Source organism: Lynx canadensis, chromosome B4 (assembly GCF_007474595.2).
Source record: "Lynx canadensis isolate LIC74 chromosome B4, mLynCan4.pri.v2, whole genome shotgun sequence".
NCBI lineage: Eukaryota > Metazoa > Chordata > Mammalia > Carnivora > Felidae > Lynx > Lynx canadensis.
This window is the reverse complement of record NC_044309.1, coordinates 127,531,552-127,545,781: the sequence shown is the minus strand read 5'-3', so window position 1 is coordinate 127,545,781 and position 14,230 is coordinate 127,531,552. Positions and strand designations below refer to the sequence as shown.

The 14,230-nt window shown below is 47.9% G+C and overlaps 1 protein-coding gene across 1 annotated transcript in view; it reads left to right on the top strand.

Moving 5' to 3' along the window:
* The window catches only part of LARGE1 (LARGE xylosyl- and glucuronyltransferase 1), a 512,482-nt gene that overhangs the window by 467,900 nt on the left and 30,352 nt on the right, over positions 1–14,230 (top strand). The window contains exons 10-11 of the mRNA XM_030322309.1: positions 2,433–2,596; positions 12,933–13,211. Of these exons, the coding sequence (XP_030178169.1) occupies positions 2,433–2,596; positions 12,933–13,211 (443 nt within the window). The remainder of the gene's footprint in view (positions 1–2,432; positions 2,597–12,932; positions 13,212–14,230) is intronic.

Genomic DNA, 14,230 nt, shown 5'->3' with positions numbered 1-14,230 from the left:
GTGAACATTCAGGATGCTCTAGATGTTCTAGGTACAGGAAATTCAGAGATGAATGGGCTACAGCCCCTGCCTGGAGGAGCCATTTACCTTGGGATGGTTTTTGCCCCTAACTCAAGGATATGTGCCTGCATAAGTAAAGAGAAACCCCTAAACACCCATGCATTTCTTATGTTCTGCCCACTAATTTCCTTTCTCACATGATCAAAATAACCTTCTCTTTTTAAAGCTCATCAAAGACGCTTTTCTCCATGCACACGTGTGTGGCCACCCTTACACACATGTCCACACCTATCCTCACATGCGACCCCACACCTGTCTTCACTGAACTGGAAGCCATGCACTCCTGTCAACACATTAAAAAACACCACACAAATCAACCCCCACCCCCGCCCCAAACAACCCTGCTTTTGCAAAGAACTTTGCAGATGTATATTCTCTGAAAGGGAATAATTGCTTGTGTTCTTTTGCAGTGTGGGTGGGAGAGGAGGAGGATATGAATTGGTTAAGTTTCCTCTTGGGGGGTGACACTGTGGTTTCTAGGTATATTTGGGTTCCTCAAGGAGGAGGAGGTAGGGACTGTGTTTGACAGAAGTGCTATCCAGGCTCACCCAGCCCCTGCCTCCCCTGCCCTCCCTGTACTGTCTCCTTCAGGTGGTGGTTGAGGATGGAAAGAATCCACCCACGTGTCTCCCTTTCCTAACTGTGATAACAACCTTGGTAATAGACAGCGTTGGCTGTGTCTTTACTTCCCTCCAAACACTGCACTCTGCATATGCAGGATCTCTTGGAGTCCTCCTACAGCCCCCTGGGGTAGTTACTATTATCAACCCCATTTTACAGTTGAGGAAGTGGAAGCTCAGAAGGGTTAAGCAGCTCACCCAAGATTGTAGAGGCGGGAGTGGGATAGAACCAGTAGCCTCGGCCACTGTGCTGCATCTGCTTCTTGACCCAAGGCTGAGTGAGCATCCTTCCCGGAGAGGCAGCTTGGTGGCAGACCCCGGTTCGGCCTCCCTGAGTGACCTCAAGATCTCGAAACTGCTTTTCATCTGTCAGATGAGGCTGTACATGCCTCATTGGAGGGCTCCAAGGGATCACATGCACCCACCACCTTGCAGAGAGCCTGGTGCATGCTTGTTTGCTGTCCAAAACGTTTTCAGCCATTACAGACCCTTGAACTGCAAATATAGGAGCAAATAAAGGGCTTAAGGAGGATCACCTTCTATGTATAGCATTAGAGGATATGGAAGGAAAATTAGAAGGACAAGCCTTAATGCACAATGATTACAGTGTATGTGCAGCAAACATTTCTCATTTGTGCAGCACATGAATATTAAGCACCTGTCATGCAATGGGCACAGTGCTAAGGGCAATGGTAAAGTGTCACCATGGTCCCACGGAAGTTACCCTTGATTAATTTCGGTTCAAACTAATGAGTGCTTTAGCAGAGTTATGAATCAAGTGCTCTTGGGGCACAGAGAAGTGGACCCAGCTCTACCTGGCAGGGCCAGCTAGGGTCTCACAGACAAAGTGTCCTCCGTTTCCATCCCCCAAAAAGCTTCTCTCCTGCTTCTGCCCAGTCCATCTACTCTGCCCCCACACGTCCACTGATCTAATTTCTATCCCTGCTGAAGTTCTTTTACTTTTCATTGTAAATCTTTGTCAGTGAAGTAGACACAGTCACCCTTGCCTGGGAGGGACATGGTGGGATTGGCATGACATGGTTGTGTGTCAGGCAATTGTGCATCCTCAGACAAATCTGGATATTGTGCATCTGCATCTATCAATGTTAGATGCTAAGTCTTTGGTTCCCTATTGGCAGGTCAGCCTGCTCTTACACACTGGATTTGGAAGGCAAGTAGAGCTAAGAACTTCTACAGGCAGATTAAGAGAGCACAACTTCCTGAGAGTTAGAAAGAAGAAAGAAGAGTGGATGCCAAGACTCTGATTAAACTTGGATAGAATGAAAGAAACAGATTTTTAAATTTTGTTTGGGGTTGGTTTTGCTTTTCTCTCACAATAGCTGGTATAGAGCTCTAGGCGGGAGAAAAGCATCAGCTCACACAAAGGCACTGCTGCATTTGGATTTCAGTACATTCTGCCCTGTTATCTGAAATTGTTGTACTAGGTCATCTACCAAAACATTTTTCCGTTTATAAGAAGTTTGTGGTTGCTTATATGTTTGTTGATGATAACCACCATCATTCTCAGCTGAGAGAGGCTTGTTTCTCAGATCGTGAGATCTTCATGGCCTTCATTTCTTCATCATGGCCTTTATAAAATTAAATTGCCAAGGAAACTAAAAACAGTGATCCTGTCTTTCTATGTGTGACCCATCAACAATGTCTAATGAGTAACCACCTCAGGCAAGGGCAGGCTCCTGGCTCCTTGGGGCTTCCCTTCCTGGTCCCATACCCCTTTCTTCTATCTTTCAGCTCCAGAAGCAGCTCTCTGAGCTGGATGAGGATGACCTGTGTTATGAGTTCCGGCGAGAACGATTCACTGTCCACCGAACTCACCTGTACTTCTTACACTATGAGTATGAGCCCGCTTCAGACAACACGGATGTCACCCTGGTCGCTCAGCTCTCCATGGACAGGTATGCACATGGGCCCTGCCTTCCCCACAGGGCCCTCCCTGCAGCTCTATACCCAGTCATACGGAGAAGGGAGAGATGGCTTCACAGGCTTAGGCTCAGGTCACAGCCCTCTCCAGCCCTGAAACCCAAGGGCTCTTGTCTTCCAGTGAGGGTGGTGGTTTTGAGGATAGAGTAAGAAGAACAGTGCTCTACTCAGACTATCTCAAGGAAGAAGGGGTGTGTTATAGGGAAACACATATTCTGGAACCACTGTCACTGCTGGAAAGCAATTGCTGTTCCTTTTCCTTAGTGGATTGATGCAGCAAACATCCATCAACCCCTTATCAGGAAGTACTGACATGATTCCACCCTTATGTGGCTTACACTCTAATGCACTGATTCTCAACCTTGGCTGGGGACAAATTGAATCATTTTGGGAGCTCTTAAATTCACCTTCAAGCTCTGTTGCACACCATTTAAGAATATTTGTGTGGTAGAGACCTTGCATTGTTTTAAGTTTGAGATGTGCAGCCAGGGTTGAGAATGTGGGGATAGTGGTATAAATAGCAACAAATAGTTGAGTAAAATGATTATAATTGTGATACGTGCTTGGAAGGAAAAGAGATTGATAATAACTCTGATAAGAGAGGGACCTTCTTTAGGTAATGTGGTCAGGGGAAATCTTTATAAGGACGGGACATTTCTGCAGGGATCTAAAGGATGAGAAAAGGAGGCAGGTATGTGGGTTGCTGAAAGAAAAACGTTTCCAGGTGGATAAAATAGCGAGTGTAAAGGCCCTGTGGTGAGAAGGGTCTTGCAACATTCAAAAACGTGATAGAAGAGCAGTGGCTGAAGCCTAGCAGGAAAGTGGCATGAGAGTAAGATTATAGAGCATTAGAAACTCACAAAATATTCAGATTTTATCCCAAGGGTGGTGAGAACTTAGTGAAGACATTTATACCAAGTTATATGATCCAGGTTAGGTTTTTGAAAATCTCTCTCTCTGGCTGCCAGGAGGTATATGGGTTCAGAGTCCTGAGGTCACGCATTCAAGGCTATACTTTTCTTTGCCTGGGTGTCCTATGTGTCTCCTTCCCACCTTGAGTGATTGGCTTTCTCTTTGATTTACACATGGCCCACAGTGGCTCCCTAGCCCCAGCCTCCTTCATATCGTTCCCCCTCACCTCCCACAGTTGGGAAGGGAATTTGATTGGCTCACTCTGTCTTTGAGTCACCTTGGAGATGCCTGTCCAGCCTATGGATGAGATTCCATGAGGTTGTTTTCAGTATTAAAGGAGTTAATGCCTGTTTTCAGGATTAGAGTTAAAACAGTACTTGGCACACTTGTTAGGTGTTCAATAAATGTCAGTTGTTATTAGTTGGGACTGATTGAAGACTGTACAAGACATGAGAAGGTTCACACATCGTCCAAGGAGTGAGTGAGCGGAACCTGGCATCGAGAGACATCTGGAATGAGTCGAGTTCAGTGTGGCTTATGGAAGCAGGCTTCTCACTGTGGGAGTGCCACTGTGTGTTGGTGAATGCTTGCTTGTGGAATTAAGTGGCTCCATTGGTTGGGTGTTTCCTGGAGATGCACAGGCTCAGGGCTCCTGTGCAGAAATACACAGAACTTGCTGAGCATAACAGGTGGCAGGTAGAGATGAACTGGGACTCAAGAGGAGAGCACAGAGGTCCTTGTACCAGCTCTGTCCTGACCTACCGTGTGACCTCAAGCAAGATTTTCCCTTCCTATGGCCTCAGTTTCCTAATCTCCAAAACTCGTGTGACCACTCAGCAAATATTGTGTCGGCATCTACTCCTGTGTTGTACCAGGCTTTTGTGAAGCTGGGGATATTTATGAGAAGACCCCATGTTTGCCTTCAAGGAGTGTATAGCGTATTCATGGCTCAGACGGTGTGTATGTTATCTATTGTTGTAGAACAAACAACCACAGATGGAGCAGCTTAAACAGATACTTAGTATCTTCCAGTTTGGGAGATCAGGACTCTGGATACGGGCTGGCAGGGTCCCCTATTTGGCTCTCAGGACTGCAATCCAGGTGTTGGCTGGGGCTGTGATCTCATGGGAGTCTGGGTCCACTTCCCAGCTCATTTGGCTTTTGGCAGAACTCAGTGCTAGGACTGAGGTCCCCATTTCCTTGCTGGCTTTTGGGTTGAGGTCCTTCTGAGCAATAAAAGGCCACCCCTAGGTCTTAGCCTTGTGGTTTTCTCACAGCCTGGCAGCTTACGTCTTTCAAGCCAGCAGGAGACTCTGCAGTCTGTTATATCACGTAATCCATGGGAACAATATTCCATCCCTTTCTCTGGGTTTGGCTCACACTCAGGGAGGAGGTTATACAGGTCTATATGTCAGGGGGGCAGGAGTTGGGGAGCCCAGCTTAGAATTCATCCTTAGAATTCTCACTATAGAGAAGATGCTATGAGAGGAGCCCCCATCCCAGCCTGGGGGCAGAGAAAAGAAGAGACAGGGAGTGCATCCGAAGGGAGGTGTTGCCTACATTGAGCTGGAGGCTGAGTAGGTGGGCAGGAGAAAGCGCACAGGGAAAGAAGGAGGCTTCCCGAGGTGGAGCTAAGTGTATTCATGGGACAAAGAGGACCCCAGGCCCATGGGGAACACACAGGCTCAAGTGTGGTTAGAGTTTCGGGGGTTGGTGAGGAAGAGGAGATCAGATGAACATGGCCAGGTAGGATTACAGAGGGGGTTGGGGATGCCAGGGCCGGTGCCCCCTGCCCCTGCTCAACCCTGTCAAGCTCCCTGTGAGGCTCCATAAGGGCCTGACCAAGACCTGAGCCCCACAGTCACCCCTAAACTTCTCTGTCCCTTGAGCTCCTCACCCAGCCTTCGGTTGGGGTATGCACGCTCTCCCCTCACCAGGCAGCACTTTAGTGAGTGACATGGCCATTCCAGTCTCCTCATTTCTTTTTCCTTTTCCTCTATGCCATTTAAAATGAAAATAAAATCTAATCCTTAATAATCATGCTGAATGATGTTTGAGATTGGCCTTCTATATTCTTCAGGCAGCATAAACGCATGTCAGGCCCCTCAGATGGGTTCCCTGAAGCTCAAATACTGTAATCTGCCCAGGTGAGTGAGTTTCAGACAATTCCAGGTTCTCAGCTCTCAGACCATCCCTGGTTTTTCTTGGTCCAATTCATGCCTCCTGTTAATACATTCAGTTTATCAACAAAATATGCTGAATCAAGATTAGTAGCTATCTGGTACCTCCAAACTCAGGAGAAAATGAAAGAGGTAAATCTGGCATCCTTTCTAATCTGAATAAAGTGGTCTGACCTTGAATAATTTGGTCTCAGGAATCAGACACTGTGGGGTCTTGGTGGTACTGCCACTTCTTGACTTTGACCCTTGAACAAATCACCTCTTTTTTTTTTTTAATGTTTTATTTATTTTTGAGAGAGACAGAGTGTGAGCGGGAAAGGAGCAGAGACAGAGGGAGACACAGAATCTGAAGCAGGTTCCAGGCTCTGAGCTGTCAGCACAGAGTCCTATGCGAGGCTCGAACTCACGGACCGCAAGATCATTACCTGAGCCGAAGTCGGACGCTCAACCGACTGAGCCACCCAGGTGCCCCTGAACAAATCACCTCTTAAGCATTGGTTTCCTCATCTATAATCTGGGAATGCTAATGACAGTAGCTCCCATCTAAGGTTGTTGTAATGATCAGGTGAGATAGTACATACCCAGGACTTAGCCCTGGTGTGTGGTCAGAGGCTCCTTATCATTTGATAGCACCGTTGGCCAAAATCTTAATATTTGTGGTAATGCACAAAAGGACACTCGTCTCACAAAGAGCTCTGGGTTCAAATCCCACCAACTCCATTACTCTTCAGCTGGTGATCTTGTGCAAGATCACCACTTGCACTTTGGTTATCTTTCTCCTTCTATAAAAAGAGTTAAAAAAAATATTTGCCTCATAGGGTCCCAATTAGGATTAAATGAGAGACTGTCTGTGAAAGCCCTTGGCATATATTTGCCTTCAATAAATGCTTACAGATCTCAAAACCCTGACCACAGCATCTGCACATGGTATGTATTTAGGACAGGTGAAGTGATGTGGGAACAACAAAAAGAAACATGTGGGTTCAAAGCCCATTTGCACCACTTACTAGCTGTATGAACTTGGGCAAGTTACTTAGGCTTTTTGAGCCTCATCTTACTTATCTGTGAAGTGGACAATACTGTCAGGGTCACAGATTGGTGTCAGGTGTTCTGAAATAAGAGGCTCTGGAGTGCTCAGTGAGATGTAGGTCTACAACAAATGCTAGTTTCCGTTTCCTTAGGTTGTTTTGTTTTTTTTTTTTTTTTAACCTCTATGCTAGCTATGGAATTCGCGATCTGGAATTTATAGACAACTAGAAAATTGTTTAAGTGATTAACACCCCACAGCCATCCTTCTGTATGCAGTAGCCATCAATAAAAGGATCCAGGCAAAACAGAACTGCTCCTGCTAGTGCTGGCTGGAAGCATCCTCCCAGCTGGGGCTGCAGGACCCCGGCAGGCCCCCCTCTCTCAGCCCTCTGAAAAGAAAACCCTGGCCCCTCTCGCATCTGCCACAAACACTGACCACAGAGACCTTCCCTTCAAAGCACGCACATCCCTCGGCATAGCAGGTGCATGATCCCCTCCTCTAATGTGTTGTGACAAGTGTTGCCATCCTAACAATACCCCAGAGAGCCCAAGGAGTTCCACACCCTAACGAGAGATGCTTAGCGGGACATAATAAAAAATTATAGAGCAGTACCACAAGCCGATGGAGACGGTAGGAATTCCTCCTTCCGCTTCATCCTACACATCCAATTATGATGCAGCAGGCTGACTGGTGCCTGTTGGATTGATTCTTAATTGAAGAAACATTCCGGGTGTGTTTGTAAACCTTTGAGTCAGAAGTAGGCCCTACGTGAACGCCACAACGAATTAGGGGAGCCGGCACACAGGCTCCCGTGTCCGGCTCCCTCTAGAATTCCGTTCAGAAAGAATGAATGTCGCCTGCCACAGCTATGAAACTGGCAGGTTTGCTCTCTCCCAGCACACGGGAGATATCCCTCCCGTCCTAGCAGCACACGAGAACGGTCGATAGGAGGGATTCTGGTCACAGCATCCTTGCCACCTGGCCAGGAGAGCTTGCTCTTTCGTGTTCCTTTGACAAAGTTATCGACATACTGAATATAGCTCCAGGGAATCCTGTGGTTGATGGGTCTTCTCTGCCTTCTGTGAGTGGAGGAAGGGATGTTAGCTGAGGTGAAGGGGGCCCTGCTTTAGATCACCCAGGAGCCTGTTAGAGAGACAAATTCTTGGCCCCACCCAGACCTAGCCAACAGCAACCTCTAGAGTGGGGCCCAGGAATCTGTGTTGTAATAAACCTCCCAGGTGATCTTGAACATGCTTAAGTTTGAAAAGCATCGTTCTAGAGAGTGGAAGGTAATCCCTTCTCCATGTAACAGCCAGAGTGATCTTCTAATACAGATCTTCCTTAACGTCCAGTGGCTGGGGCTATAGCTCAGTAAACCCATCATAAGCTGAAAAGATCGTAAGTCAAACATGCATTTAATACACCTAACCTACCACACATCCTAGCTTAACCTCGCCAACCTTAAATGTGTTCAGAACGCTTACCTTGGCCTGCAGTTGGGCAAAACCATCTCACACACAGCCTATTTTATAATAAAATGTCGGATGTCTCATGCAATTTTTGGAATAGTGTACCAAAAGTGAGAAGCAGAATGGCTGTCTGGGTACAGATTGGTTGTCCGTGTATCAGTTGTTGACCCTTGTGACTGTGCAGCTGACTGAGTGTCACAGCCACGGCTGCCCAGCATCACGAGGGAGCATCACACTACATGTTGATACCCCGGAGAGGAAATGCAAATTCTAAACCCCGAGGATGGTTTCTACCGAATGCACCATCATAAAGTTTAAAAATTGTTTTTTGTTTTGTTTTTTAAACAATTGTTCTAAGTTTATTTATTTTGAGGAGGGGCAGAGAGAGAGAGAGAATCGCAAGCAGACTCCGCGTGGTCAGCACAGAGCCTGATGTCAGGCTCGAACCTACCAACCGCGAGATCATGACCTGAGCTGAAATCAAGAGTCAGACGCTTGACTGACCGAGCCACCCAGGAGCCCCAAGTTGAAAATTTGTCAAGTCAACCCATCATTAGCTGGGATCTGTCTGTACATCAGGTCACCATCTTTAAAACTCTCTGATGATTTCTCACCACATTCAGAACAGTATTACAGCAGCCCACCGTGGCCTTCCGGGCCCCGCGTAACCTGGCACCTGCCTACTCCCCAGCGTCTTCTGACCTTCTGCCCCTCACTCACCCATCTTCCCTCTCTTCTTGCTTGAACATGCTATACCCAGTTATCCCAAAGACTGCTCCCTCTCCTTGGAAAGCTTCTCGCCCTGACTCCTCAAGGCTGGGACCTTCTCCTTACCCAAGTCTCAAATTCATGTGCCCATCAGGCCTTCCCCGGCCAGCCGTCACAGTTACTCCATCCTGTTTCCTGTCTTGGTTGCCTTCTTTAGCCCTTCACTCCCTCAGAATCTACTTTGGTTTGTTCTGTCTTTTCCCTCCACTGGAAAGAAGCTCCAGGAGCGCAGGAACCTTATCTTTCTTGTTCATCGCAGGGCCCAGCACGTTCACCTGCACATTATAGATAATAAGTATCTGTTGGCTGGGTGCATGTTTGAAAGGCAGAAACAGAACCTAAGGAAGAGTACAGCTGCCATATATTGACTACCTGCTGTGTACCTTGCTTTGTGCCAGACGCCTCATAGAAGCGTAGTAAGTAGGCTTGTCCCATGGTGGTTGTCACAAAGCTAGAGGCAAGCCCCACCATGTCAGCACGGTTTAACACCTGTGTTTGTGTCCTGTTGGAAGCAAGTCACGTGGCCATCCCAGAATCGGTGTGGGGAGTATTAGCCAAGGGTGTAGATTGAGAGCGAGGAATAACTTGTAGCCCTTTGGTGATCTACAGAGGTTATCACTGTCCACGCTGTGCACGTGTGGAAATGGAAGCTCAAAAGAACCATCATGACTTGCTCAGGGATACTGACACAGCTCAGAATTCCCACCCAGTTCTGACTCCAGAACCCACGGTTGCACTGCCACACCATGCATCCTGCCTTGCTCTGGTGAACCAAATTGGCTGTCTTGTAGGGAGTGAGTTCCCCATGTCAGCAGAGGCCGACTGGCATTCTAGAGTCCCTTCCAACCCAGTCTTACAGGTTTCTGACCTGGCTGTCTCCTTGCCTGCTCCCCTGATTCTAGACAGAGCACACGAGGCTTCCTGTCTCAGTAGGACTCCCTGGGGTGGCCCTGGCCTCAATCTAGCCCTTCCCGCCATCTCTTTGTCCTTTCCTGAGCCTTTGCCCTCCCCTTCCAGACATGAAGCAATGGTGGAAGTGGAGAAGAGCATGGGGCAAGAGAGTCGGGACCATGGGTCCTAGCGCTAACGAGCTCTTCCATTCGCTCACTACATGCTCGCCAAGCCAAGCCCCTCTCCGAGGCTGAGCTCTTTGATCATAAAGATGGCATAATCTAAGAAAACCTCTATGATTCTTGCCAAACTGAAAATTCCATAGTTTCAGAATGAACCTTTGTCTCTTGAACCATTCTCCATTGTCCCCAGTCCTTGCTGTGACTTTATCTTCCAGTGTAAGAGACCAAAGAAAGAGCAACTCAGCACAGAACTTTGTGTGGACAAGAGCTGCACAGGGGGACCCTAAGGAACAGGTGTGGGACATGTAACCAGGAGGAGGGTCAAGAGAATGGTGGGGTCTTTGAGACAGACCCAAGACTGAGGAGGAGGAGGAGAAGGAAGGAAGGAACGCATAGAAGCTGACACCAGGGGAAGAACACATTCATGTTTGGGGAAACAAAGAGAAGCTGCTTGGGGACATTTGTCTCAGCCTGCCAGCCATCCGCATGGAATAACCATCTGTGTTCTACGCCCTGGAGTCCAACAGACCTGGGTGTAAATCCAGCTTCCCCACTTTGCAGCTACGTGACTTGAAAGAGGTCCCTTCACCTCCTGAACTTCCTTACCTGTAACACAGTGGTTAGAACCTCAGCTTTAGGGGTGCCTGGGCGGCTCAGTTGGTTAAGCAGCCGACTCTTGATTTCAGCTCACGTCATGATCTCATGGTTCGTGAGTTCAAGCCCTGAGTCGGGCTCTGTGCCTGCTTGGGATTCTCTCTCTCTCTCTCTCTCTCTCTCTCTCTCTCTTTCTCTCTCTCTCTCATTAAATAAACCTTAAAAATTTTTTTAAAAGAATCTCAACTTTATGGAATTAGTGTGAATGTTAAAAGCCAGTAACTGAAAATGTGGCCAGCACACTGGAAGCAGCAGAGAAATGGTGGAGATTTATTGTATCACAATCACATTTTCCGTAGTATCATTATGATAGACCTCAGTCTCCCACTATTGTTCAGGTCCTGCCAGAAAGCTTAGTTTTGAGGCAGGAGAGGTGGGAAAGCTTAGGGCTGGTGGCGGACAGGCAAGGAGTGGCTGGGTCATTGTTACTCTTTGTTCGCTGTACCCTTTATAGTAAAGCCCATGTGGGTGTGATGTATACCACATCAGCAGCACCTGAGAACCTGGAGTATTTGTGTCTCTGTTCTCATGCTAAACCTTTGGCAGAGCTGGCTCCCCACGCAGAAAGCTCAGAGTCAAAAACCCAGGCAGTGGGGGACTCCACCACAGGAACTGACCTCTCTTCCCAGCAGACACGCACGCCTCCCACATCACTGTCCCTCTAGCAAGCTCTTCCTTCCACATGTTAGAAATTATTCTTGCCCTTCACTCCCCAGATCTCAAAGGATTTGTACAAACAGCTGTCCCTTCCAAATGCACGGTCCCCGCCCTGCTTCACAGATAGCAACAGTGCAGTGCACGTGGGATCATTCAAATTCCCAGGTTCTCTGAGCCCAGTGGAGAACAGGGTCTGTGGCTTAAGCCAAATGCACATTTCAGGGAAATCAGGCATTGTGGAGAATGCAGACCCTCTTTGAAAACTGGCTGTGGTCAATTTGATTAGTAAGTAAAAAGTATGAGAAATGGAGGGCATTTTATCCTAGTGAATATCTTAATCCCCTGTCATGAAAGAGGAAGCAACTCCAGGCAATAGCAATTCACAGAATTACTGAGAGGAAACTCTGAAAGTCCATCGAGAAAGCCATTGACACAAGATAGGTGTGCCTGTTTTCTTTTGTTTAGAAGCAGGGAAATGCATGGAATCTATTTCCTGGTAATTGTCCGAATAAAGTGGGCATCCGACCAGGAGACTGCTGATTATGTACCTCTTGCTGGGCAGAGAAAAAATTGAAATAGGCTATTGCTGTCTCTTAACCATAGATCCTATCTGCCAGGCACTTCTAATGCCTTTGGGGGGTAAAAAATCTTTATAGATTTCTCTTCATTTTTGTAGAATCCTCTCCATTGGAAGCACCTCTTGTTTTTTCTCTGGGCTTTCTTCTTCCTTGCCCATAATCCTTGGCTTGGTGCCTGTCATGTCGCCTCGCAAAATTGGCTCAGACCCTGAGGCAATAAGGACTCTGACAAATGAAGACAGCGTAACTCCAGGCAAACTTTTGTCCCTGGCATTCACATGTTTTTCCGTTCCCAGTATTTGTTTCTTCTCACTGTCTCCAAGGCCCTGTCCCAGTACCCATCTGTACGGGTCTGGTCCACATCCAAGAATCCAAGCTGACTGGACATCTGGATTCCCCGGTTTCTCCATCAGAGAAATGATGGTCATACACAGGGTTGTTGAGGGAGTTCTGGAAAGGGTCTGGTGCATAGTTAATGAGTCGGTGATCATAGTTGTTATCACCCCTGTTTTAATGCTCCTTGTAACTTATGACCCCAGTTTGGCTAAATCTTCTATGGCTGGTCACTGCTTTAGCAGAGCAGTGTGGCTCTTGTACATCTTTGCTGAGAGAGGAGAGGCAATGGAGTTTTGAGCTGGAAGGGGATCTTTATATCATTTAATATAATCATCCCCACCCCTGTGGAAAGAGGAGTCTGAAAAGAGAAGGCTGATAGTAGGATATGACTCTGTCAGTATCACACCTTCAATTGGAAGCAGATAAAGACAAGAACCAGAAAGGTAAGTGTCTTTATGGCCATTTTATAGATAAAGGAACTGAGGTTTGGGGATTTGCCCTCATTGCACCGTGATTAATGTTAGAGCAGGGATTTGGATTGGGAGCTGGTTGACCAGGTGTCTGTGGAGGTGGAGTTGCCCCCACCCCCTCAGGAGGCTGGGTGGATGGTGTGTGGACCAGGTCCCCGTGGCTCACCTTCCCTGTCTTGTCCAGGCTCCAGATGCTCGAGGCCATCTGCAAGCACTGGGAGGGACCCATCAGCCTGGCCCTCTACCTGTCGGATGCCGAGGCCCAGCAGTTCCTCCGCTACGCACAGGGCTCCGAGGTGCTCATGAGCCGCCACAATGTGGCCTACCACATCGTGTACAAGGAGGGCCAGTTCTACCCCGTGAACCTGCTGCGCAACGTGGCCATGAAGCACGTCGGCACACCCTACATGTTCCTGTCAGACATCGACTTCCTACCCATGTACGGGCTCTATGAGTACCTCAGGTGAGGACCATGGGGACATCAGCTCGTGCAGGATGGTCCCTAGGCGCTAGTCCAATCCTTCCCTCTTAAAGATGGTCCTCTCGGGTTTGGAAGGGCCATCAGGCAAGCCAGCGTCTTCATTTTCCTGACGAGCAGGCTGGAACCCCACTTTGCATACGGAAATGTTAGTGGCAGAGCTTGGTCTCAGAAACATCTCTTGTGCTCCCAGTCCAATGCTCTTTCTGTAGCTGCTATGAAAACGTGTCGTCCCTCTTCCAGTTTTGGATCAGATGACCTTCATCTAACCATTCTAGAAAGATCACTGCCTATTCTGTAAAACAGATCAGAGTGATAGTGAAGGCTAACATTTATTGAACTGCTTGCTGAGTGCCAAGCGCGGTTCTGAGTGCGTGACAAGTAGTTCATTCCCACCCCCTGCAGTCCCTGCGCTGGGGACTATTATTATCTTTATTTTCCGAATGGGAGTGTGTGCAGCTGAGATCGCGAGCTGTTAGCACAAGGTTATACACCTACTGCGGGAGCTGGGGTCAGCCGGCCCGACTCCAGAGCCACGTGCTGAATTTCCATCTTGGCTGCCTCTCTGACTGTCCAGTGACCCTTTCCAGAAGCTCTGCCCATGTGGAGGGGCAGGCATCCAACAGCTGGAGAGAGCCCTCGGCTCATGTCAGGCATAGATGGCTGTGTGGGGAATGGCATTTATTATGAAATAACAACCAATCTGAACTGAAAGGGACTGTTGAATTCATATAGCCCTAAAGTCCCCATGTGAGAAAACTAAAGTCACAAGATGTAAGCGGTCAAGCCTTTTGTTTTAATTCTTTACTGCTGGCTTTTGTCAGCACGAATTATCTCTGCTACCCAGTGAGTGTTTGCCTGGATCCAGGTACCATGAGAGGTGGTTTGCACATATGAATTATCCCGCTGGAGCCTCACATCAAACCCAAAAGGCAGGCATGGTTACCCTCCTCAGACTGTGGGCAACCGTGAGGCTCAAAGGGGCAGAGTCCTCTGCTTGCTCC